Raw genomic sequence first — 27,623 nt, forward strand, 5'->3', positions numbered from 1 at the left:
GAGGGCAACGGCATCCGAAAACCGGAAGTCCGTGAAAAGTTCTATTCTTGGCACCACAGTGCAGCACAGAGTTCTACACAAGCTTCCAGCCTCAGAGGATTCATCTGTCCAGTGGATACATGTTATATATGACGGCAATGTGCCTGCTAGAGCCTGCAAACGATCACTTTTCCAAATGCTAACTGCTGTTAGCTCCCAGGAGCCTCTATGGCTGATGTCATTTCCTGTCCCTTAAGTTTTGTTATACTTAACTTGGAGAAATAGGGTATAATATGGGAGCTTTAATAATGAAAAATGCTTCAAAGCGATCGATTCATTGCTTCAGCTCTTAATATAAGCAACATTTCTCTGTAAAACACACCCACATTTAGATCGTTTGTTTGCCGTAGTGTTACGTTTGAATTAAAAATGCGTCGTTTTAAATGGTCTAGTCCAAAAACGCAGTGCTCCAGGCGCAAGAAATGACTGCCGAGGCTGTGACCGATGACATCATCCAGATATGTAAACAAAAACACGTCTAAATGTCTTCCTCTTCCTCTTCATCATCCCCGCCTCCTCTTGCACAAGCTTGTGATCTTGGCTCGTTAATAAAGAAAGACTTTTGTTTGCTTTCCGGAATTAAAAAACGCTAACGTAATCTAATCCTGCACAGACAGGCCAGCGTGCCACCACCCTCCTCCGAGCATTATTTAAGATAGAACAGTGAGATACGTAGCCTTGCAGAGGATTGCCTGGCCCCAGCAGTGGTTCGGGGAGGCTGGCGGTGATGTTATGTAATAGACTGGGCGGCTGCCAGCAGCAGAGGCCCTACAGCAACTCCGTCTGGGCGAGAGGAGGAGCAGGAGAAAGTGAAGGGAAGGAATGAAATGGATAGACTGATTGATGGAGAAAGGGGAGGTGAAATCACCTTGGATTTCAGCAGAGATAAGTCAGTGATTGAAAAATAAGACCATAAAGACTGTAGGAATGGACGCGGAGAGAGCGGAGGTCTTAAGTCTCAGGACGTATCGAAAAACACCCCGGCTGCAGGGAACAAAATCCAGCTGCATGTCCCGACGGGACCGACTCTGGACAGAAATCCAGAAATTGTTGACGGGTCAGGTTCGGTCAAATCAATTATCCTTTGTAGTTCTTTTGATGACACGGAGAGTAAAATAGGGTTCATTTAATTGGTGGTTTTTGTTGATGCATTGTTGAAAATGGGGAGTAAATATTTAATGACTGTATGAAGAGTAAAAATAAGTGATGAGTCGAAATTGGAAAGTGATTGAGCTTGTGTTTTTGTTTTATTATTTACGACAACACATTGAGTCCAAGGTGGATTTTATGCTTTTTCTTAAAATACACAAAATAAACAGTGATGGTTGGATTATGTAAAGAGGGCTGTCACTTTGTTCTTGAGCTGAAACAATTGATCGATTACTAAATTAATCGCCCACTATTTTGATCATCACCTTTTTTCATGATTAAAACAAGATTTCTGATTGTTTTAGCTTCTCAAATGTGCATAATTTCTTTGATTCTTTGCTCCACATGACAAAGAAATCATTTAAACGGAATGATTTTGCTTTATGGACAAAAAAAAGACGTTTGAGAACGTCATCATTTCCAGGTTTGACAAGCACTGGCCAACAACATCAAATGTATTGATTGTTGTAATGACCTGTAATTTCTTCTAAAAATTTGAACACACCCCCTGCACAGCCTTCCCAACTCGCTCTCGTTTTCATGACTATAACAATTTGAATAATTATAACTTTATAAACAGTCCTGCTAGCATTAGAGTATTGATTTTGTACAGCGCTCAGTAGAGTAGGATGGATTTACAGGCCAACAGGAGGACGCTCCAACAGCTTTTTTTAGCAAAAAAGTTAATGTAACATAATATTATTTGTCTATTAGCCTGATCATCGTTGTAGTAAAACATGTTTGGAGCAGTGAGGACATCTCGGCAAACAGATGTGACGAAACAACTGCAGACCTTTCAGTCACAATAACACCGGCAGAAATTTACTTATGTAACCGTTTTAGCAGCAGGCTTAAATCATTGATGTGTCCAGCATACCACACACACATCACCACACACACACACACAGATGAGGCACGACTCACCACAACATGGACACAGACACACACACAAAAACCTGGACATGCACTTACAGGCTTTGATAGCGTTCTATTTTCACATTGTGTCCTGCCAGCGCGGTATTCCAACAAGCTCTAACACACACACACACACACACACTCTTGAGTTATTTGATTTGTGATCCCGTGAACAATTACTGTCGGATAATGCAAGAGCGCAGACGAGCAGCTTCGCTCGCATCTGTAGCCCGAAGCTAAAAGAAAAGAAGTGTTTTTTTTCCCCAGCTTTTTTCCCTCGTATCAACAGGAACGTGTTGGTGTCTGTGCTACGCCCATCGTGACAAGCCCGCTCATGTAGCTCAGGGATCTTTAACCACACTCACACACACTCACACACACTACTACTACTAAATCTTATAGCATGCACATCATGGCTTCAGGCCTAGAGTCGTAGACCATACAGAGAGGAAAAGATAAGCATGCATAAGCATGCACGCATCTCTTGAAATTAAATTTTAGGTCTGTAAGATAACTTTTATGCTCACATTTGCACAACTATGGGGTTTGTTGATTCCTCAACTGGCAATCAGTGCGGTTACTATCAAAAGATTTGCTGTAAATACCAAATTTCGCAGAAAAATATGGGATGGAGCATCAACGTTAACTAACTTAATGCAAAGATGACTTGAAAGTACAACTTTATGAGCGCAACAATTGATTTGTTTCCAGGCAGTTAAGTTAAGAAAACATCTTCAGTTTGTTTATTTTTGTCATAAATATGGAAATAACGCATATATTCTTTGTCTGCTTCTATGTTAGCAAACCACTGAGTCCCAAAACCACTGAATACTTAAGTTATTTCATTTAACGAGACATCGATATTACATGTTCTCCTATTGTTGTTTAGCCCTAGTTTATTGTTTAAACATGACTTCATTGTATTGTATGGCAGCACAAACCACACAGCTGCACCCAGTTATTAGTGACTCTAAGTGAAGCGTTATTATTTTTATTTTTTTTAAAAACATAAATGCTGTTCAACTCCAGTTGTTAAACCAACCCAACATTATCCTCTGCAAACCCTCTATTTTAATGTGAATGAGTTCCTCTCGTGTAATTGTGCACAAACAGGTTTGTGCGGATATATTTTTCTTTTTAGGACACTGCGTTGACTTCCATTCAACAAAGCTTCGTCCCACCACCTTAGCCCTGAACCTATCCTGTTCTTCAGAAACGAGGTTGTTGGTTTTTTTGTCTCTGCGAGGCAACTCCACGGCCACAAACGCAACACGTCGACAATTTGTCCACAAGTGGGTTTAGTTTGTGTCTCGTCTTGCTCTGGCGTGTCTGAATAATGGAACAGCCGTTGTAGGCTGTGACTCACCTGCTCACAGCGAGCGTGGCACACTTGTAACAGAGGTCACTGAGAGCTGACGGGACGCCTGTTGTTTTCGTTAGTGACTCAGACGCCGTGCCATGTGCAGGAGAAAATGACTTGGGTGTCTAATTTAGATAAGTACAGGGACTTATCCTTTAACATGCCAGTGAAGTTCACCCATAAAACCCCCCAAGAATGGCAATGAGAAGCATTTACTTTTCCCCTTTGGCGTGGAGGTGTTTTTCTCTCTCTGTACACAAACACACACACTATATATATACATATACGTATTTATACGTATATATGCATGTGTGTGTATATACATATGTATATGTATATGTATATATATATACATATATATGCATGTGTGTATATATATATACATATATATGCATGTGTGTATGTATATATATATACATATATATGCATGTGTGTATATATATATACATATATGCATGTGTGTGTGTATATACATATATATGCATCTGTTTGTATATGTATGCATGTGTGTGTATATACATATATATGCATGTGTGTGTATATACATATATATGCATGTGTGTATATACATATATATGGATGTGTGTGTATATACATATATATGCATGTGTATATACATACATATATATGTATGTATGTGTGTATATATATATATAGATATACATATATATGTATATATGCATGTGTATATATATACACACATATATATATATATATATATATACATATACATATATATGTATGTATGCATGTATATATATACACACATACATGTATACATATGTATGTGTGTGTTATCTACAGTATATATGTAGGCGTATAACAAATGTTACACAATTAAACATTGACATTTGCCCCCGAGTGAAAGTTGAAGAAAACAATTAAATGTGCTTTAATAAATGTTAGTAGAGTAGAAAACCGCAGTTTCATCAATTCTTTGTTACTACTTTGTCATTTATTCGATTCGTTGTTTGGTCCAGAACTGTCTTAGGTCCACAAACCGAAATTATTATTCAATTTAAATGATTTTTAATCCTATGGGGCCAAAGAAACCAGATAAATATTCACATCTGAGAGGCTGAAAAATCAGTGAGGTTGTTTTAATTATTAAAAATATGTGTTGAACAGTAGTTCTATTTCTGTTTGAGTCTGATTGAAATACTCAAACAAGCCCCCGAGTCTTTTTCAACAGCTGAAATTGTGTCCAATGTTCGTGTAACATAGCATTAACATTTAACGGGGGGGGGGGGATGACACCATTAAAGGTCAGCGTCTAATAAAGGATCTGCAATTTTTGGTCGCTGAATTGAAATTCAGAGCCACTCGTAGAGATGGGGAGACGGGAAGAGTCGTCCAACTAAAGCCCTAAATATCGACCTGAGGGAAAAGACTGTGAGAACACACACACACACACACACACACACACACACAGAGACAGACGCACACAGTCAAGAGCAGACTTTTAAATGTCAAGGCCAAGAAAACCTCTGTCTGTCTGCCTCCGTCTTCCTCTTCCTATGGTTCTTGTCTGTTGTTGACTGAAAACTGCCCCACCAAGTCGGGTACGAGGTTAGCGGTGGGGGGTTCTTCGCGTGATTTCTAAAAATCGCTTTCAGATGTCCGCGTTACGTAATGGTGCGTTACAACGCCGTCATCGCGGAACAGGGAACACCTCCTCTACAGCCTCTGGGTTTTATCCTTCCTCTCTCAGCATCTGTGTTCCTCTCTGAAAACAGCGTTTATTTTCTGAACATGACCTCACCTCCATCTTACCAGATGCTTACAGCTGCCAACTGGCCTATGGCTCGCTCTCTTGTTCGTTCAACACTGGGACCTTCAGGGTGCTTCTCTGTCCTTCGTCAGTGTACAATTTAACCACAGATGGACCTTTTATGGTCGCGCGGTCAACAAAGAACCTTTGACGTTGCGCGTACGGCTTTTCAAGGGGGGACTTTTATTACTCTGCTCTCACATCTTTATCTTAAACGGTTAGTTTTTAACTCAACGTGACTCATGGAAGCAGTAAAATAAGATAGTGAAGCAGCAGCAAGTGTTTGTTAGAGATGGTCCTGGTCAAAATGTCAGCTATCATTAGGATTCATTGAAAGGTATCGGCAATAGAGTTGGGTACCGTTCATAATTGAACCGATACGGTACCGGTGTCTGGAGTTTTGTTTATTAAGTTGTAAGAACAGGAAATATATAAACTATTGCTGGGCGCGGGTAACGTCAACATTAACACACGACGCGTTTCCATGGCGACGTGACTCTCGATTGTTAAAATGAGTCTCTAAAGTAACGATAAACTTCAAAAACAGAGGCACACATACGCAGTACACAGGTACGCTGGTTATTTGAAGCGCTGCTCTTTTCGTTTAATAAACAGACCGCTCCGGTTCGACTGTAGGCGCACTTACGGCGCTAAAGGAGCTAATGCAGCTAACGGAGCTAACTGGTAAACGGTGCCTGGACTCCGGTGTGGCAGCACGTAAACATGACGCCACACGCGTTTTTTCCGGTCAGTCGTCATGTAAACGTGTCCATGCGTTGACCTAGTGCCCAACACTAAAATAAACATAAATAAATGTTAGTTAGAAATAAATATAGAACTTTTAGGTCCGAAAGTTAGCCACACGGCTAGCGCTAGCCACAGACGGCAGGCATGCGACAAGCAAACCCTTTTTGAGGAGCATCAGTAGACTTCTGTACATTTTCAATTCCTTAACCTTCTCTCCTGAAGATGTTGACATTATTAAAGTATAAAGATACTTCACCCTGGAGCAGCTAGCCATGGTATCGACCAAATATTATTACGGAGCCATGGATCATGTTGGGATTATGCGTCCATCGTCGCAGGAGGGGACGACTGTGCTGCTGTTGCGTCTACTTACTGCAAACACACGGACGAGTTGGCTTCGGGCTTCTGTCAGGGAGTTTACATCTTCCAGTACAAACACCCTCTTGTTTGTACAGGACGAATACAAACACAGTGAGTGATTAAGTGCGGGATTACCAGAGAAGCATTTACATCACCGTTTGTGTGGTGGATTCCACCTCTGTTCCTTATGACTACACACACACACACACACACACACTCACGGTTCAGAAAGTAGTATTGGATTCTGTTCCTGATGTCAAGTGTTGTTGTTCAGACATTGCTGGTAAATTCCACAGCAGAGTGGTTGAAGCGTAGGACCAGGAAGTAAATGGGAGAAAAAAAACACCTTGAGTTGTCCCTGCTGGAATGTTAACGGTTGGTTTGACCTGTGATAGAGTGACACTTGTTGGCTGGGCTTGTTTCCTCAGCAGGTCTGGTTTTGTACAGCTTTATTCGTCAGCCTTGTGCTTAAACCTGCCCGTGATATCAAATCAAAAACATTTTAACCCCCCTTTTTCCTCACTTGTTTGGGCTTGTTTGGTAAATCTGAGCCAGGGAAGTTTGCAGAAACCACTAATATTTGTGGCAGCAGTTAATGGATTGTAGTCTGGGTTGTTTTTTGGGGGAGGGCAGGATGCATCTGAAGGTCATGCTTCTGGGTCATAACGTTCCAAAACCGGAGTAAGGAATAAAAAACATTTTACGTAGTTTGCAGATGTTTTGAACGCCAGCAACTAATTGCGTTTTCTTTCATGACGGGGGGTTGAATTTGAATGAATCTCTTTTAAAAAAGACATCACATGTTTAGATGCCAGCTTTTATTTTTGCTGTTTATGTTCCTGTTGGTTATAATGACCGACTGGATGCTGTGCGGGAGTTTTCCATTTATCTACGCACACACCCACAGGAAGTCTCCGAGTCGCTCTTTCGGCTCGGTCGTCCCCGCTGTAATTGTATCCTGTCTGTCGGCCCAAAAATAAATGTTTTCTTTTTTTCTTTTTTATTTCCCAGGATTATTTTTCAGCACAGACTCAGATAAGGAATAGATGTTGGAGGCCAAATAGCCTCATTGGAATTTCCTCAAACCCAAAACTTTGACTGATGTTTTTCAGCTAAAGGTCAAAATCACCAGTGAATCAAATGGTTGAGACAGGATTATTGCACATACACGGCCTTCAAAAGCCTCTATATATGGTATTATTACTGCTCTACAAATATAACACTTAGTAGGTTACATATATGTGTATATATATGTGTGTGTGTGTGTATGTATGTATATGTATACATTTATATGTATACATTTATATGTATATACATTTATGTGTATATACATATATGTATATATGTATGCATATTATATGTATATATGTATGCATATTATATGTATATATGTATGCATATTATATGTATATATGTATGCATATTATATGTATTTATGTATGCATATTATATGTATATATGTATGCATATATGTACATATGTATATATATTTATGCATATATGTACATATGTATATATATTTATGCATATATATGTATGCATATGTATATGTATGCATATGTATATATGTATGCATATGTATGCATGTGTATGTATATGTATGCATGTGTATATATGTATGCATATGTATGCATGTGTATATATATGTATGCATATATATGTATATATACGTATGTGTATATACATATGTATGAATGCGTATATATGTATATACATATGTATGTATGCGTATATATGTATATACATATATGTATATAGTACGTATGTGTATATGTATAAACGTATGTGTATATACATATATGTATATATATGTATGTGTATATACATATATGTATATATATATGTATGCATGTATATTTGTATATGTGCGTAATGTGCAAAAAATACCAGATGCTTTCACAAAAATCAGATATAAAAATCAACATTAAAGTTAATTTTTGACATGAATAACAATAGAATTAGGACAGAACACGATAAAAAGGCCCCATTGTTTGGTGTACAGGTAAAGGTTAAGGGTTTATCAGATAGTAGTTAATGCTTTACTATTTCCCTCACCTGTGTGTGTGTGTGTGCGTGTCAGTCCAGACGTGTCGTGTACACTACATATTGTATTTGTTTCAATCCCGGAGTGTGTTGTTGTCGTCTGCGTTTCCTGTCCAGACTGTGAGTCATAACAACAGGTGGATTCAAATCACACAACACTCCCCCACCGACACTTATCGTTGATAACAGCCGCCGTTTGTCCAAGGTGTCGTCTGCACAGGTGCGCTGTCGTTGTGTCACCTTTATGATCGAGGAAACGCTTTCGTGATAAGCCCGTGTTGTTGCACTGGTTATTGTTTTATTAATACGTTTTTTTTTTGTGCTTTATGTGTAGTGAAGAAAGCAAAGTTGCGTATCTTCCTCTCTCTGTGTCGTCGTGTGCTTCATAAAATATTGATTTAGTCCCAAGAAAATGGAGCTTAAAGCTTGTGTGGATGTGTGTTTGTGTGCGTTCCTGAAAGTAACTTTACCCTGCGATTGCACAGGTGATACCAAGCTGAATATAGCCTCCATACAGCCAGCTGGCTTTGCTATTTAAAACAGTGGAGAGAGAGGGGGGGGGGGGGTTGCAGTGGCGTTTACCATCAGCATTCTGCGGGAGTCAGAGACAGTTTCACTGGACTGCAGGAGAAGAAGTCGTTCAGAATACGACCGCCGACGTTTCCTCAAGGGCAGATTGCGTGTGTTTCTGAAAACACACCGAGTCGCCGCAGAGATTCGGTATCGGATCGATCACTTTCTAAAGTCGTGGGTGATTCATCCCCGCGTATCAGATTCGCTCCGTGCATCTCTGACAAAGGTCGGCTTTGTGGGACGATGAGCTCATCGTCGCGGCACTGTCCTTTACCGCTCGTGCCATAAAACGTGTGTTTATACGTGGACTTGAAAGTGTTAGAGAGGACATATGTGTGTTGTTTTCATGTGCAGGGCTTACATATGGCAGCCACCCCCCCCCCCCCCCCCCCCCTCCTCTCTGTCTGTAACAGTGAATGAATGGCAACAGCTGAGCAGGAGAACTTTATCGGCAGCACTCCCTGCTCATGTGTGTGTGTGTGTGTGTGATTCAGGAGGAGCTGCAACCAGAGCAGTCTCTCTGGACTCTCTCTCCCTCCTGACTGAGCTGTTACACTGCTACTCTCCTTCCTTCACCACTCGCCTCTTGTTCTTTTCATCCCCACGACTCGTCCGGTCGCTTTCTACACCCCTCCTTTTTTTTTCCATCGGACTACCTTTCGCTAGAGCGTTACTGTCGTGACGAAGCCCGTCTGTGCCACTGCAAGGGAGGGAGAAAGAGAGGCAGACCGATCGATTACTCTGGTGTACACAGGATAAAGAGAGAGCGAGAGAGAGGCAGTGATTCTCTGTCCCGGTTTGGAAGCGTTTGATTCACGACGTCTAATTGAACTGGTGCAGTATTTTGACGGGACTCCCTCTCCTCTTTCGACGGAAAACTGCCAACATTCGGGGCTTAAGGTGGACGGACGAGGAAGTCGATGTTGGCCAAGTGATTTGTCTCCGTTCAGAATGATAATGCTGGACACCAACACGTGCCTGTCCTTGGACCTGTCTCCCCCGGGCTCCCCGTCGATGGGAGACGACGAGGAGAAGGCGGGACTGGAGCTGGATCATGACCGGCAAGTCTATCACAGCCTGAAAGAAGGTGGGAGCGATGCGGAGGCATGAGCGAGAGAGAGATATCTGATATGATTAGTGTTTATGTGGCGCTGCAGATTCATATCGGCGCTACACGGCCCGCGTATAAATAGTTAAAGGGGAGGGGGGGGTGTGCTAAAGATAAGAGATTCGGTTCGTTGGCCTGGTTGAAGGCGGAAGGAAGTCAAAGTGGTGACTTGGTCTCGCAGATGAACCTTTTTCAATAGACTTACTGTAGACACTTTGTGTGAAATGAAGGAAGTGAGAGCAGATGTGAATAACTCGACTTGTCTCACACACACACACACACACGTACGTTTACATTCCTTACGAGTGTCCTTGAATGTGCTGAAGAACATTTTGTGAAATGTAGTTTTCAATCTTTTCCCGTTTGACGAAAACGTTACACAGTCGTGCCGAATTACTTCGGGTCACCTGTAGATCAACGCACAACTGATTAAAAACAAAACAAATGGCAGCCCAATGCACGGCAGTGGCATGACACTAAAACGTAGGGTTGGGGTTAGTGCAACAGTAAAGTTAATTAAGTTTGTTTATAGCCACCATTAAAAGAGTCAAAGATGACTTTGTGCACATTAAACACAACATTCCAATGAGGTTTAAATGTGCTGAAGAAGGTTTTAACTTCCTGGAAGTTGGTGCTTCAGTATGAGTCGTGTTTACGATTTCTTTTTTTATGATTTAAACCAAACGACAAACAAAAACTTGCAAAAATGGCAACCCAAGTACGGCAGTGACATGACCCTAATACGTGGAGTTTGTGTTGGTGTTAGGGTTGGTGTTGGGGTTGGTGTTAGGGTTGGTGTTGGGGTTGGTGTTAGGGTTAGTGTTGGGGTTGGTGTTAGGGTTGGTGTTGGGGTTGGGGTTGGTGTTAGGGTTAGTGTTGGGGTTGGTGTTAGGGTTGGTGTTAGGGTTAGTGTTGGTGTTGGTGTTAGGGTTGGTGTTAGGGTTAGTGTTGGTGTTGGTGTTAGGGTTGGTGTTAGGGTTAGTGTTGGGGTTGGTGTTGGGGTTGGTGTTGGGGTTGGTGTTAGGGTTAGTGTTAGGGTTAGTGTTGGGGTTGGTGTTAGGGTTGGTGTTAGGGTTAGTGTTGGGGTTGGTGTTAGGGTTAGTGTTGGGGTTGGTGTTAGGGTTGGTGTTAGGGTAAGTGTTGGGGTTAGGGTTGGTGTTGGGGTTGGGGTTGGTGTGGTGACTTAGTGCACATTAAACACACCTTTTCTCTAAGGTTTACAATGAAGAAAGGAAGTCTTAAAGTCATTAAACCATGCATGTATTTTCAGAGAGCATAATAATACACCATTTTTTTTTTTAACTGTAGTTAGAGATGAAATAGCCCGATTAATCACTGTAGAGTTTGACGGTGTTTTGTGTCGGCTCAGCTGTGCCAAGCGCAGGGGTCTTAGGGGACGGCGAGGAAACTCAGACACGTTAAATCGGATCCAGTGACACACGAGCGCAGCAGGATTAGCCCAGTTGGCCACTCTGAGAGAGCTTGGCTGTGCCTCGGTGACCTCTTCAAATCCTGACACCGCTGTCACCTCACATCGCACCGTTGTATCCCCTCCTTCATTCCCTACGTGTTTTCACATTTTTAATGAATGTGACCTCTGTGTCGCCGTTGGTGTGTGATAGGTTTGTGTATAGGGGAGGTTTAGAAGTGTTGTTTTACCGTGTTTCTATACAAACAACAAATGCCATGTTATGTTTAAGAATACAAGAATATGGTTTTCTTCACCTAGAAACATTCAAAAGTTTCTTTAAAAGGGAGTTTCTTACCATAATAGTTGTTTAGCTTGGTCAGTTGGGTTGATTGGATATGGAAAATGAATAGAAAATATAGTCCAGACATTGACAAGATTGAAAATAATGAGTTTTATTCAAAATAATAATTTGTCCCTTTGGTCAAAGAACCAGCAAAACTGTTTTCAGCTGTGCTGACATCATTGCACAAGGGTTTCCAAGGGTTTTCTAATCATCCAATAGCCTTCTAACGCAATTAGCAAACACAATATACCATTAGAACACTGGAAATGGGCCTCTATACACCTATGTACATATTTCATTAAAAAACCAGACGTTTGCAGCTAGAATAGTCCTTTACCACATTTCTGTTTAATTTACTGTTATATTCATTGAAAAAAAGTGCCTTTCCTTCAAAAATAAGGACATTTCTAAGTGACCCCAAACTTTTGAACGGTAGTCTATATAACTTTTGAGTCTTGGGTTACATCCTTTTGGTGTAATTGTATAATAAATGTAATACTTTGATTCGTTCCATCTTGACATGTTGGTTTTTGGGTGAAAAAGAAAACAGACTAACATTTTCTTGACACCAGGAGGGAAACTTGCTGAATGTGTAGACTCGTACTTACCACCCAGATCTCTATATAAAGCGATGATGTTGAAAAAGAGGATATTCGTACTCACTTTGTTCCTCTCTGACTTTTTACATTTTGTGCGGCAGCAGTGGTTTGAGATGCCATCTTGTAAGCGGGTTGTTGTTTTCTCCCTTTTTAAGCTGTAAAAGCAGCTCTCTCTCTCTCTTCTCTCCTTCCCTTGGACTTTTTATGAGTGTGGAGGCCGGTTTTGGCTGTGGCCTAGTATCCTAATAAAACTGCCCTAACTCTTTATCCTTTCTCTTAAATTAACCAAAATGGCCTTTAAACCTGATTAAGGCTCCTCTTTGTCCTGTTTAGTCCGAGTTGTTTGGGTCGCAAATGCAGCGTTTTGGAATTAGTCAATAGTTTTAAAGGTAAAGATTTACATGTGGTTTTTGTTTTTGTTATTTATCAATAATGTTGTTTTGTGACTCCATTATGATACGATATTTTGGTCTCCAGTTGCAACACCACTGCAGCTTTTCACACTTTTCACACTTTTCACACCATCACTAGCAGCGAGTCTGAGGTGTCACTGTGAGACTTCTGTGATTTATTTCCTTTCCTTTTTTGAATCTACTCAGAAAAGCATGGCTCGGTGACGTCGGACAGACCCTGAGTACATTTTTAAGTGCTGATAAAAGCCGCCGTCACCGCATGCCACTAAATGGCTAATTCCTCATGCCTCAGGAGAAGTAGAGTAGAAGAGACCATAAATAAGTTAAGAGGAGTATACTGAGAGATGAGAAGGCGTAAGATTCTTTCCCCCAGAATAAACCTCTTCCCTGAAAGTGGCCTGGCATCTTCTTCTTCATTATGCCATGGCATGGTCAGCATATCTGTGCGTGCGTGCATGCATTTTGGCAACATGTGAGCGGTAAAAGTGTCTGTTGGTCCACGTGCTCGGGCACCGACTGTGGGGAGATTAATCCCTTAGCTGCCGCGCGGATTCAACATAAACATGAAGTCATGGAGCCGCGTTTAGATCCGCCTTGTTTATGCCGCTGAATGTGAGCCGGCACGTTTCCAGAGAGGGGGGGGGGGTGATTCTAGTGCTCGTCTGATCCCTTTAGATTTAAAGCATACGCACTTGTAAATATAACAGAGAGGGGAAAGGGAGGGAGTGGGGAGAGCTGCGACCGCCAGCGAGGATTTAGAGCCCAAACACAGACTGTGACGTTAACAAATGAGACCTGCAGCGTTGCCGTCCAGAACCCTGGAGTGTTTTTGTCATAACACGGCGGCAGCTACGCGGGATTGCTACAGTTAACAGTTAGCGTAGCAGGCGATGTGATGTCACTAACTTAGTGGGGAAGGAACAGGAGGCTGAGCAGTGTGGAGAAAACATCTCAATTTGTGATTTTCTGACCGATAATCGTAAATGTAACATGACGTGTGTGTGCGATTTAAAGTCAGCTTCGGTTTATTAATTACTATATAATCACTAGTGCTGGGGACGTTAGCGGCGTTTAATGGCGTCAACGCATGAAGCCCGTGACGTCATGTTTACGTGACTCCAGATTGTTAAAAAGAGTCTCTAAAGTAACGCTAAACTTTAAAAACAGAGGCACACATACGCAGTACACAAGTACGCTGGAAATTTGTAGCGCTGCTCTATTCGTTTAATAAACAGACAGTTCCAGTTCCACTGTCAGCGAGCTAACAGCGCTAAAGGAGCGAATGGAGCTAACTGGTAAACGGTGCCTGGAGTCCAGTGCCGCGACATGTAAACATGACGTCGCGTGCGCCTTTTCCGTCCAGTTGCCGGAAAACCGTTGCCGCTGTCAACGACGTTAACCGCCGTTAACCGCCATTAACGTGCCTAGCACTGTTAGAAATAAAAATAATTTTCTGTTTTTTGCACGTTTAGAATAGGACTTAAATATGTTCTTAAAGGTCCAGCGTGTAAGAATTAGTGACATCTAATGGTGAAAGTACAGATTGCAACAAAGAGAGGAATCCATGACCCGTTGGCTTTTGCCTACAAGACAGGTGCCGCGGCACGTAAACATGACGTTACACACCTCATGCGTTTACGTGCGTTAACGTTAGCGATGTTAACGTGTTAATGTGTCCAGCACTAATAATCAGTTATTTCCATGTGTTGTATTTGTACAGTGAAAACACTTCATATTTCGGACACGTGCATGTACACACACCTCCAGCGGGGACTTGGCACGCCGCGATACAACTTGTGTCCAGTCGGACATTTGTGCTGCTGATGTGTTTACTCATTTTGAAAACACACACAAAAAAATGCAATTTGCAATTTGTCATCAACGCTCGCCCACGTCCTTGTCAAATAAATGACGGTGGTTCATTTGTCTTTGACAGAATTCTATCACGTCGTGTAGGATTTTATACCATGATTCTTTTTACAAATGTTTTTACAAAAATATTTGGTGTTGCGACATATTTAATTCTCCTTATTTTATGATACTCTCAAGAGTCTGATGGAAAATTGTGCGTTTGTCGCACGTGAAACCTCAAACCACTTGTTAATCTCAGAACATGTGTGTGTGTGTGTGGGTGGGTGTGAGTGTGTGTGTGTGTGTCTTCTGTATATTTCTGTCATAGTCTGTGATCCGATCCGTTTGTAAGTGCATGGTTGACTCAAAGGTCAAGCTCGCGTCTCTTAAAGTGACCCTGTGTAGCTTTTCGCGTTTGAATTACTATTCTTTTCGAGTCATTTTGCTTTTCATGAAGCCGTCATGAGCCATAAGTTTACTTTCAATTTAATCAAAAACAATGCAAGACGACCCCTGAAACCGAGTGTGTGCAGAAAGGTCAGCTACAGTCCAGCTTCTTTTGTCCAGCACTGTGTTCCTTAAACCTCTCTGCCAGCCTCTGTGTTATGTAACTAGCACTTCCTGTTTTGAAACGACGGTGTGATCGGCCCCTATGCTTTTTTCTTTTTTTTCGCCGCTCAGATCGTGTTTCAATCTCCGTTATTGTTATTCTTTTTGCTTCTTTTGCTAATTTTTTTATTTATTTCTTGTTTTCTCTGTATCACAGGTTCTTTGAATGATGAACGATTACTTGTTCTTTCACACATTGTGCACACAGAGAAACACCCCCCAGAAACAGGAAGTGTGTAGTACTTCTTCTACTGTGCTCCTCCGCCTCCTCAAAAAAAAAAAGCACAAAAGAAGGGGGAAATGAAAGGATGAATTGGGTGCAAGAGAGTACAGGCAGGTCCTCTTCATGTCCACATACATCTCAGTTTGACTTATGCGTCCAAACGTGGCAGATGGACTTGTAAACAGTAGCGGACGATAAGGAACTTGAAGAGCTCTGAGCTCCATCGCTGCAGTTTGGTTGCACTCTCATCGGGCCGCCGTCATTGACTCTCTCCTCTGTCTCCTCTGTCTCCTCTCTGTCTCCATGCAGTCCTCCAGCTCAAACTCCAGCAGAGACGAACACGAGAAGAACTGGTCAGCCAGGGGATCATGCCACGTAAGTTCTCCTCTTTAATTCTCTGTGGACGCCTCAGCGTGTGTTTTATCGGTGAATCGAACAGAAAAAAATCATTCATTTAGATCCACGTTGACATTTTTTTTTTTTTTTTTTTTTTTTTTTACATCTAAGGCCGGTGATGCTCCGTACGCGCGTATGTGAGGTTTAGATGACGACTACAGCGTCACTACAGTGTTTGAGTCGAGGTCACAGCAGTAACTCCTTCAGTAGAACCTGTCAAAGATCGATTAGATCGATTATACAACACCAAACACTGAGCTACAAGTGTATAGATTTGTATGCTGAATGAATGGACCCGTTTATCCACCTGTGCACAGGCGTTCTCAAGTTTTTTTTTGCATATATTTCAGCTCATTGTGAATATGGCGTTATTGTTATGTGTCGTTACAATTCTGTCTGATTTTGTGGCGTCTTTGCCACCGCCGTGTTATCAAATATGGCAGCTTCCTCTTCTTCTGCGTCCACTTCCTGTTTCACGGCCTGCATGCTCACATTACAAGAAGCAGGGATCTCTTCTATTTTTTCTATATATTTTTTTAAACTGTTCATGGGTGTGTTATCTATTAGCCGTAAGAAGCTTAATCTAGTATGTAGCCGCTTTCAGGCTCATTTACTAGATGGTAATTTGTCCTCTGTGACCAAATGTTACTTCATATTCAAGGCTGTTTTGTTTGTGTTCACGTCAACCTCAAAATGCACTTAATGTGCTTGAAGGGAGACGTAGAGAAGCAGGTTATTATTATTGTATAGTTCTTGAACGTCTTGTTTTTGTCCACAATCCAAAATGATTCAGTTTTAATGATTTCTTTGTTATGGAGCAAAGAAAAGAAGAAAATATTCACATTTAAGAAGCTAAAACAATCAGAAATGTTGTTTTGATGATGAAAAAAGCTTCAAACCGATTATAGATTATCAAAATAGTTGATGATTAATTTAGTCATTGATTAATAATTGATTCATCGTTTCAGCTCTACTTTATTTATAAGCAGGGCCTGGTATCGCCACCAATTTCCTCAATCGATTCAATTCCGTCTTAATTTTGAATATTTCAGTTACAACACCAATCTTGGTTGGTTATGAAAACTTTTTACAGAATTAATACTGTTAATTATACAAAGACACACAAAACGCAGCGCAGTTCCAACAAATTAACCCTGAAGTGATCAAACTTACCGCACATATACTATCACATCTATGAATCGATGATGCGGAGGCCAATCAGAAAATAGTATTTGAGGTTGCCGGTTAAAATTTGTAAATATTGTTTCCGCTGTAATCGCTCGATTAATGAGAGTAAAGCCTTCACGCCGCAGTAAAAGGTTTGTATTAAAAGATCGATTATGGGTTTTATGAACACTGACTTTGAACATACATGTAATCATGTTACCCTGACTTAAATTTCAGACAAATCAGTTTTTTTTAGATTTAATAGATGAAGTGGAGTAATCTAGAAGAATTATTATGCATGTATACATTCACGAGGATTCCCACAGTTCCTTGGCTTTGACCTAGAAATAAAAGAAAGTAAGATATGTCGCGTTAAGATACTGCTGACCATGTAATACTAACTAACTAACTACAGCAGTAGCTCAACTTAACATTTAAAAACCAAAGTATGTGTTAGTCCTGGGATAAGAATGTCCTGGAGTTGTCCTCTGAGTCCAAGAGCTTGTTTTGGTGGACAGAAACTATTTAGTCGTTACAGTAAATCTGTCCGTGTTCCTCCTCGACGCCAGAAGTATTTAACCGTTTCCAACGATGCTGCTCTTCTTTGTCGGGGGGGAGTTTACAGATGCGGCGTCCATGACTCGAGAACACGGGCTGCAGGTGCTCTTCTGTTCTTTGTCGATACAGAGAAAAGAGAGGGTACGGGCTTATCGAACACTAGGTTTTGCTCCCCAACAACACGGCACTTATTTTGGCTGTGGCCTTGAGAGTCGGCGGGGGCAGGAACGAGGGCTGCTCACTCTGTCACGGTCCCTGGTGAGTTATAGCACCATAAAGATCGTATGAACTGCTGACGAGCCAGGAAAGGAGGGTGGTACGGGGTGGCCATCGCCGTTTATCGACTTTCAGAAGAGTCACATCGGGATAATATGAACGTAAACAGTCGCCGTATGGTTGCGTTGAATTATTACACACACTTTCAAACATGTTGCTTGGCTCTCTGTGGCGCTATCAGTATTAAGAATGGGTAAAGTTATTCGTTTTCACCGTCATTGACAACTCGACGACACGCGTTTATGAATGGACAGATCTATTTTCCTCTGCTTGTTCTTCAGGATAAATGTCTGCTCTCAATTTACCGCAGTGGATTTTCCCAAAACACAACACAGATGCTGCGTTTTTTTTATCGTTTGCTGTAAACCGGGTGAAACAAAAGTGATTGATGCCGCCGTCGTAAAGGCCAGGTGTTCAGACCGTGTTAAATCACTACTACGTTTTTTTTACTCCTTAAAGAAACTGAATATAACCGAGTGTAATAAAAGATGGATTTTGTTAACATCAAAACCAAAAGCCCTGTCAAAAGAAGATGGACAGGGAGATGGAGAAGCTCACACTTACTGACACAAAACATAAAATTAGATCGTTGTATAAACACACCGCTCCAGTTTAACTGTAGGTTAGGGCTGTAAAGTCAAAGTCGACTGGTCGACTAATTGGTCGACGCGCTCTGGCGCGACCAAAATTGTGATTGGTCGACTACATTTTTTATTTTTATTTTTTTCATGGTGATATTCATTAGGAGGAAAGTACCACATACTAATAGGGGTGTTTTACAGCACCCGTGCTTCACAGGTAACAGCCTGTCTTCAGAGAACACCCCCCTTGTTTTCCACTATTTTGGTTTAGTCCAGCCCAGTGAGTGGGTTGTTGTCTTTCCGTGGCTCATGAGCGACAGACATCTTTTTCCGGTCGATGCCAGAAAACGCTTGAGGCCGCTAACGACGTTGGCACGTTAATGTGCCCAGCACTGTTAAAAATAAAAATAATTTGGTGTTTTTTGTGCGTTAGAATAGGACTTAAATATCTACTTAAAGGTCCTGCGTGTCAGAATAAGTGACATCTAATGGTGAAACTACAGATTGCAACAAAGAGAGGAATCTGCGACACGTTGCCTTTTGCGTACAAGACAGGATTTTGGTCTTCTTGTTTGCGTAACGTGCTCGTTGTTCAAAACCGCAAATCGCAAACTCTGGCTGTGGGAACGTGGCGGCACAAGATGGCCGCCTCAATAACGCAAGGCCCTTGTTGAAAGTAAATATAAAACAAAACAAGTTTTGTTTTTTTTAAAGCTATTATACAGTTATATAAACATACTCGTGTGTTTATACTCACAAATGAACCCTCCTAAATGTTACACACTGGACCTTTAAGGCCTTTAGGGCCTTGCTTTACTTTACAGAGGCAGCCATCTTTGACCGCCATTTTTTAATAGGACCAGTGACGGTGATCAGGTGGTGCCTTGTTATGATCTTTACCGTTTGGCTATAATATATCACAGCCTGGTATGTGGGGCGTCTTCTCTCGACCTCAGAGGTTAGGACGCGTGAATACCTCCCGTCCACCCTCGCACATCCTTGGATGCGATTTCACCAGCTCTTGACCAACCAGTCAATCACTGTTACATCACCGTAACTGCCACTTTCTTCTGAGTATCCTTCCCCAAATCCAGTCAGCCTCTCTTTCTTAACTTTTTAACTTTTGCATTGAGCACAATCAAAAACCACACCTATTCAATACTTAATGTGCATCTGCTGGAAAAACACTTTCTCTCTCTCTTGAGAGCAGCCCGGCTAAAGACGGGGCCACAACTGTCTTTAGCTGCTAAAAATACATAAATATGTGCTCCTAAATCTCACACATGGGCATTCACACACACACACACCCACACACACACACACACATTCATTAGATCACGGTCAGTCATAAACACAGTGATTAATGTTGTATTTTCTTTGTGAACAGCAGTCGATCCGTCCGTCCACACACACGCTGTCATAATTCTCAATTTTAAACATCAATATCCACACTGTCTCACACCATCTGTCAGACTTAATGCAGACAGCTGGCCTTTGAAACTATTTGACCTGGCTGTTGTCGGGGGAAGAGGGCGATGGCGGCGGTCGGCATGTGTCCTGTAAAAATAACCACAGAAACTTTCTCGTGCAGCTGCGTTAAAATCGATGAGTTTAGTGAGGAATCGATGCGTTTGAGAAGATCTGTGTTCCAACACTGGAATACTCGGCATTAATAGTGGTGAGATAATGAGTCAAAATGAGAAAGAAAGAAAGTGAAAATGTGATATCGGTAATACAAATAGTTTTGCATTGGTGCGTATAGTAAATAACAGACAAAAGAAAGAATAAAATCATTTTTCAATCTCTACGCATGAAATTAGGGCTGCAACAATTAAATAATTCACTCATCGTTGACTAAAGTCATCACTAGCCATTCTGGAAATTTGATAAATTGGTTAGTGAGTTTTCAGCTTATTTTAATATGAATACTTTCTTGTTGCTTTTCTCCATATAACATTTTGGTTTAGGGGGGAAAAAAACAGTTGTCAGTTGCTGTCGGACATGAAATGATTGCAGTTGTTAGGTTATTGTCAGTGTTTCAGTTCAGCAGCAGCAGGGTGAAAAGGTGGTGAACCTGGTTGAGGGTTAGGGTTAGAACCAGACGTAGAAAGCAGGTTTTTCTGGTCAATGTCCTGTAAAGTCACGGAAGCGCGAGTGCCGGTGATGTGTTGCGATATCGGCCACGATAAACCCTGTATATACCTTTTTAAATCATGCCGTGAACACGTTTTTACCTGAAGATTACACGTCTGTCACGGCTGTGGAGATTCACTGTAAAGTGAAATGAAGAGTTATGCTGCTTATCTGACTCTGATCACGTTTTTGGTAAATGCTGGAGTTTTTGTGACGATGATATCGCACACGGAAAAGTGGTTTTGAGTCATCACGAGTTAGGGTTTGGTTTTGGTCATCGGTTACCACTCGTGGTTCAGTTAGGTATGGTGCAGTGTTAAACCAGAGCTTGGTGATAATTAAATAACAATAATTATTCCAAGTTTTGATCTTTATCTATGTATTTTATGGCTGCAACTTATTTTTGATAATCGGATTGAGTGTTTCTCAGTAATTAAAAAAAGCTTTCTGATATTTTGGCTTCTTACATGTGAATTTTTTCATGTTTCTTTTGCTCCATATCACAAAAAAAACCATAAAAACTGAATCATTTCAGTAAAGATGTCATTATCTCCAGGTTTGTCAACATTTCTCAACATTTTCTGACATTTTATGGACCAAACAAGTACCTGAAAAACCTGGAAAATAATCGTCTGTCGCAGCCCTAGATATATTTGTGTTTTTTGCAACACATAATAGCTATGACGAGAGCTGCAACTAACAAAAAGTTCAGTAATGGATTAATCTGTCGATGATTTTATCGTTTGGTCCTTAGAATGTCAGAAAAACTTGTTGATCTGTGTTTGTCAAACCAGGAAATGACGATTGTTTTTGTCCACAAACTAAAAATGATTGAGTTTTAATGATTTCTTTATTATGTGGATCAAATCAAGGAAGAGCATATTCACATTTAAGAAGCTAAAACGATAATAAATCTTGTTTTTAATCATGGAAAAAGCTTCAAACTGGTTCATCTATTATCAAAATAGTTGACTAAACGAGTAATTGTTGACTGTTTTGACACAAATTTCACAATAGTTTGTAATTTTCTTTATATTAAGAGGTTTAAAACCAATAGTCTTTAACTATCTGACTTCTGTGTCATGATAATGATCAATATTATTGATTGAATTGGAATCGGAGCTCTCCAGGATTACGTGACTGTGCATCACGATGACGTTGGAACGCAAAGAAAATCCCTGCAGCTCCAACTTTACTCTGGCGACGACAGAGTTCTTCTCGTACGGCCGGAAAATAACTCTGTGTTTTTATTTTGCTCCGCTCGCTGAACATTGAGTGTGGGTTTTTTTTACAATAGCACTGCTGACCTGCTGTCTCCCTGCAGCCACTTCTGCTTTGAATCTGTCTTCCTCTGTAAGCTGCAGCTGTTCCCACCGTGGGTTTGTCACGTTGTCACTCTCCGACTCTCTGACTGTCATCTCCCCCTCTCTCTGTGCAGCACTGAAGAGCCCGGCAGCCTTTCACGAACAGCGGAGGAGTCTCGAGCGAGCCAGGGTGAGTGTAGTAAAAAAAAAGTGTTTGTTACAGGAAGTCGACTGGACATGTCAAACAATAAATAAACAGCGGCGTTTTCTGCAGCTTCTGTGTCAAGTTTGAGATTGACAAATAATGAGCAGTTGCAGAGAAACATCACCACAAAAATGTCATAAGATCACTGTGGCGATAAGTGTGTTGCTGAATCAACTCGGCTTAGGGAAAGACTCAAACACGCAGGACTGTACACGTCTTTGGATTAGATTTGTTGTGATGGCGGCGCTTATAATGACCGTAATTATTTGTCAATCATTTGAATTCGTACAGGAAATAGAGGAAGCATCCACACTACCGTTCAAAAGTTCGGACTCACTTAGAAATGTCCTTATTTTTTTAAGGAAAGGTAAACGACTATTCTAGCTGCAAACATCTGGTTTTTAATGGAATATGTACATAGGTGTTAATAACGCTAAAGGCGTTAGAAGGCTATTGGATGATTAGAAAACCCTTGAAAACCCATGTTAGCACAGCTGAAAACAGTTTTGCTGTTTTCTTTGACGAAAGGGCAAAATGATTATTTGGAATAAAAATCATTATTTAAAATTTTTTCAATGTCTTCACTATATTTTCTATTAATTTTGCATCTTTTTTGTTGAATAAAAGTGTGACTTTTAATTGAAAACACAACAAAAATTGTATATCCGAGCCCAAACTTTTGAACGGTAGTGTATGCAGTTGTGAAATAAAAGGAAAAGGAAACCCTTACTTACACCTGAACAATAGCAAAACCCCGATTCTCTTAACCCTTTAAGGTACTACTCAACCGTTTGGTCGAGCACACTTTAAGTCACTATATCTCATTGAAAAATGCATCACGGTGAACTCACTAACACTAAATTAATGTGACTTGTTCTGAATGTTGTACTTTATGAATTATGCAAACCAGGTTTATTATGAACAGACATCTCAACCGTTTGGTAGAGGCCTGTATCTAAAATACTATAGAGTCAAAAAAATTTTTTTTAAATACTAATAATTTTAAGGGTTAAACAATAATCACTAGTGACTATTTCATGTGGAGAAATATCCTCTGAAACACGTCTATAATGCCATGTTTATTCTAGACATAGAGTTTGCTAATATACCAGACTAATATGCGTTTTCCCACCACCAGACTGAGGACTATCTGAAGAGGAAGATCAGGTGCCGCCCCGAGCGCTCCGAGCTGGTCAGGATGCACATTCTGGAGGGTGAGTGGTTAAGAGGTTTACCTGTGCTAAACTAACTTGTGAAAGATGATTTTCCGCGGTGTGATGTACGTGATCGTTCACCTTTAAGGAACTATAGAGTAAACAAAAGGGAACAGGTCGTCTGTAGAAGATTAGGCTATGGTTCCTTCTTCGTGTTTATATTTGGACTTTGGTCTGAAATGGTCTTGTTTTCTAAGAATGAGGCAAAGTTTCGTGCTATCATTTAAATCACTGTGACAAAGCATTTGTTCAGTCACCTGATAGAAGCTTGTGTGTTGTCGTCAAGAGCCGCGATTATTTTTGTAATCGATTAAGCCGTCGATTATTTTCTCGATGAAGCGTTTTGTTCAGAAAATGTTAAAAAACTTTGATCAGTGTTTGCCTTGACTAACATTATTAAGTTTTTGCGAAAAAGCTGTTGGAGCTTCCTCCTGTTGTCCTGTACATCCATCCTTTTCTACTGAATGCTGTATGTTATCAATACACTAATGCTAGCAGCACTGTTAATAAAGTAAGAATTATTCAAATTGTTACAGCAATGTTACAAACTAGATTTTTTGGAAAAAGTAGAGCGGAAACTAATAATTATTTTCATTGTCAATTATTTTCTCACTTGGTCCATAAAATGTCTGAAAATGTTAAAAAACATTGATCAGTGTTTGTCAAACCTGGAAATGACGAATGTCTTTTTTTATCCACAAACCAAAATGATTCAGTTTTAATGATTTTTCTGTTATGTGGAGCAAATAAACAAAGAAAATATTCACATTTAAGAAGCTAAAACGATCTCAGAAATCTTGTTTTGATCATGAAAAAAGCTTCAAACCAACTAATCGATTATCAAGATAGTTGACAATTAATGTAGTAATCGGCTAATCCTGGCCGTTTTTCGATCAGCAGAAACGTCGGCAGAGCCGTCGCTGCAGGCCAAGCAGCTGCAGCTGAAGCGAGCGCGACTGGCCGACGACCTCAACGACAAGCTCTCGCACAGACCCGGTCCCATCGAGCTGGTCCACAAGAACATCCTGTCTGTGACCTGCCTGCAGCAGCAATCGCCGGAGGAGGGTAAATACACACACACACACACACAAACTCTCTACACCACATTTAATAAGACATATAAAATGTCTGTAATCGCACAACTGTCCGACACTCGACTGCGTTGCGTCATCGCAAAACTAAACCACAACTGTGCTGCACAAATGACACAACACAACTATGTTTGGACACTACAGTGCATCGTTGCATAAGTTCTCTTAAAGTTACTCACAACACTGTTTGTGCAATATCTTCATCGCTCTTGTTTGACTGGGACGTACACCAGCGTTCAAAACATTGGGGTCGTCTGTACAATTTTTGTTGTGTTTTCCATTAAAAGTCACACGTTTATTCATCAAAAGAGTTGCAAAATGAATAGAAAATATAGTTTTTATTCAAAATAATCATTTTACTTTCATCAAAGAACCAGCAAAGCTGTTTTCAGCTGTGCTAACATCATTGCACAAGGGTTTTCTAATCATCCAATAGTCTTCTAACACCATTAGCAAACACAATGTACCATTAGAACACTGGAAATGGGCCTCTATACACCTATGTTCATATTCCATTTAAAAACCAGACATTTGCAGCTAGAATAGTCGTTTACCACATTAACAATGTATAGAGTGTATATCTGATTCATTTAATGTTATATTCATTGAAAAAAAAAAAAGTGGTTTCCCTTCAAAAATAAGGACATTTCTAAGTGACCCCAAACTTTTGCTGACTCTGGAACATATTCACCACAGGTTCTCCAAAGGGAGCCGGCGGCGAGAGCTCCTCTCTGGACGAAGACAGCAGCGACGCTCTGTCGCCGGACCAGCTGACCAATCACGACTCTCCGCTGAGCGCCGTCCCTCAGCTGTCTCCGTCTGACGCGCTCGCCGCCCAGAGCGGGGACATTTCTCCCACGCAGGTGCGTTTCGCGGTCTCAATCGACACGGAAGACTCGCTGTAACGTGAAATAAATCATGAAAACACTGTGGTCCTTTTTTCTTTCAGTTCCTGACTCAGCCTGCACCACCGCCTGCTCCGCCTCCACCGCCTCCTCCTCCCCAGGTGAAAGACTCGCCCTCGCCCTCGCCCTCGCCCTCACCGCTGAAATTAACAAACGGAACGATGGTGACTTCGATAAGTTCCCGCTCCTCCTCTGGCGTCAAGGTGCGCAACCACACGGTACTTTCTGCTCTTTACTAATACGCCTGATGTCATTTCTTTCATGTTGTGCACATTCGATGACTTGTGAAGAAAAGTGTGACCCTGATCTCTGTTTGTGGAGCAGCTATAACTGACTATAACCTTCCCTTCCCTCCGTCCCTGACCCTGTTTCTCACGTTCTGTCTGCAGTCTCAGACTAAGACGGGTTCAGATCGTCCTCCACACAGACCGAAGAAATCAAAGGACAGCAAACCCAAGGTCAGTCACCACCTGACCTGTTTTTATTTGTGTATAAAATGATGAAGTTCCTTGTTTTCATGAATCTAGATTGCATTTGCATTTCTTGGTACTGGCACTTGCGCATTAGTTCTTTGAAAAACCAGAAGGACAAATATTGAAAGTACCTTCTCAAAATCTTTTTTTCAGTTCCCGTAGAAGCAAAGTTTTTTGACATTTAACCCAAAGAGGAGTTGATTTGCATCATTTGCTGCAACCACAACTAGAAATACTCACCAAAAAAAAACTTTTGTCCAAGGTCCACTAACTTGATCTGTCTTTATCGCCGTCTTTATCAGGTGAAGAAGCTGAAGTACCACCAGTACATCCCTCCGGACCAGAAAGCGGACAAAGAGCGTCCGCCGCAGATGGACTCGTCGTACGCCAAGCTCCTGCAGCAGCAGCAGCTCTTCCTGCAGCTGCAGATCCTCAGCCAGCAACAGCAGCACTACAACTACCACACCATCCTGCCCGCCCCTCCAAAGTCAGTGCTACATATACGCCGAGTGTTGTGATGTCACGAAGTACAAATACTTCGTAGAGAAGAATTTTCACATATCTGTCTATCTATCTTTTACTTTGTTATTTATTTTTCTGACAACTTTTACTTTTACTCCACGACATTTCCTAAATAAATATAAAGGCTGTTTGTTGTCGCTAGTTGTTTTTAGCGGCACTAGCTGTTAGCCGCTCAGATGTTAGCCGTTGTGGTGGACTTAAAACACTCCAGCGGCTCGTTGTTTTGGCTCTGGTCTCTGGTGGCCAACCAATACTTTTACTTCTAATACTTAAGTATCAAAAGTACTTTTCTGTTATAAAATATACTTAAGTACAGTGAATGTCAGGTAGTGGAAAAAGACGTGCGTAACGTCATGTTTACGTGCCGCGACACCATTTACCCCTTTACCGTTTACCAGTTAGCTTCGCTAGCTCCTTTAGCGTTGTTAGCGCGCCTGCAGTGGAACTGTTTATTAAACGAAAATGTGTGCATATGTGTGCCTCTGTTTTTAAAGTTTAGCGTTACTTTAGAGACAATTATAACAATCAGGAGTTGGGTAAACATGACGTCATGCGCGTCTTTTTCCGGTCAGTCGCCATGGAAACGCGCCGCCGTTAACGTGGACGCCGTTGTGCCCAGCACTGCTTTTTAATTTATATTCTAAAAGGTGACTTTAACCTCTACCAAAGTCATTTTCTGGTAAGATACTTGTACTTTTGCTCAAGCATCGCTCTCAAGTACTTTATACAAGACTGTGTACACTATATACATTCATGTTCACTTGGTCGCTAATGTCACCGATGTAGCTAATGTCCAAGTTTCCCCGTGGCTACGTGTAACTGGCTCATATTTTATCGTCGGATGTCACTAACTCTTCCTCTCTCGTATCACACTCTCTCCTCCTCAGGCCTCCGAACGAGCAGCCCCTCACAACCAGCTCTGGCCCCTCCCCCTCCCACAGCGTTCCTTCAAGCACCGCCCCGGCGCCGTCCAGTCAGAGCGCCGGCGCCCGTCACAGCCATCCTGCGATGGGAGGAGCCAAACCCAGCACTTTGCCAGCCAACCTGGACGAGTTCAAGGTAAGTTTAGAGAGAGAGAGCCTCACTTTGTACTCCTCTGAAGTTAGCAACGTGATTTAAGTGCATTTTATTGACAACTCGTGTTTTGAATAGAACAAGAACAAGAACTTCACAGCCTCGTTTTTTTTAATTAAAATGTAACTTACCTCTGGATCTGGACTCAGTCTCTTGAATAAGACTTTTATAAATGATCAATAATTGACTTGATGACTTTGAATTATCGTC

The 27,623-nt window shown here is 41.3% G+C and overlaps 1 protein-coding gene across 9 annotated transcripts in view; it reads left to right on the plus strand.

Moving 5' to 3' along the window:
* Positions 1-27,623, plus strand: part of mrtfab (myocardin related transcription factor Ab) — a 46,780-nt gene that overhangs the window by 11,535 nt on the left and 7,622 nt on the right. For 2 of the 9 annotated variants that reach the window (XM_083903571.1, XM_083903574.1), the window contains exons 1-10: positions 9,731-10,044; positions 15,824-15,889; positions 22,064-22,119; positions 23,273-23,348; positions 24,249-24,413; positions 25,136-25,302; positions 25,389-25,562; positions 25,734-25,802; positions 26,120-26,304; positions 27,227-27,398. In XM_083903571.1, the coding sequence (XP_083759697.1) occupies positions 9,909-10,044; positions 15,824-15,889; positions 22,064-22,119; positions 23,273-23,348; positions 24,249-24,413; positions 25,136-25,302; positions 25,389-25,562; positions 25,734-25,802; positions 26,120-26,304; positions 27,227-27,398 (1,266 nt within the window). In that variant the 5' untranslated portion in view covers positions 9,731-9,908. Of the gene's footprint in view, positions 1-9,730; positions 10,045-15,823; positions 15,890-22,063; positions 22,120-23,272; positions 23,349-24,245; positions 24,414-25,135; positions 25,303-25,388; positions 25,563-25,733; positions 25,803-26,119; positions 26,305-27,226; positions 27,399-27,623 lie in introns of those variants that run through there. The other 7 variants (XM_083903566.1, XM_083903572.1, XM_083903570.1 and 4 more) reach the window with 6 other exon arrangements.

This window comes from Microchirus variegatus, assembly GCF_963457635.1.
Source record: "Microchirus variegatus genome assembly, chromosome: 17".
NCBI lineage: Eukaryota > Metazoa > Chordata > Actinopteri > Pleuronectiformes > Soleidae > Microchirus > Microchirus variegatus.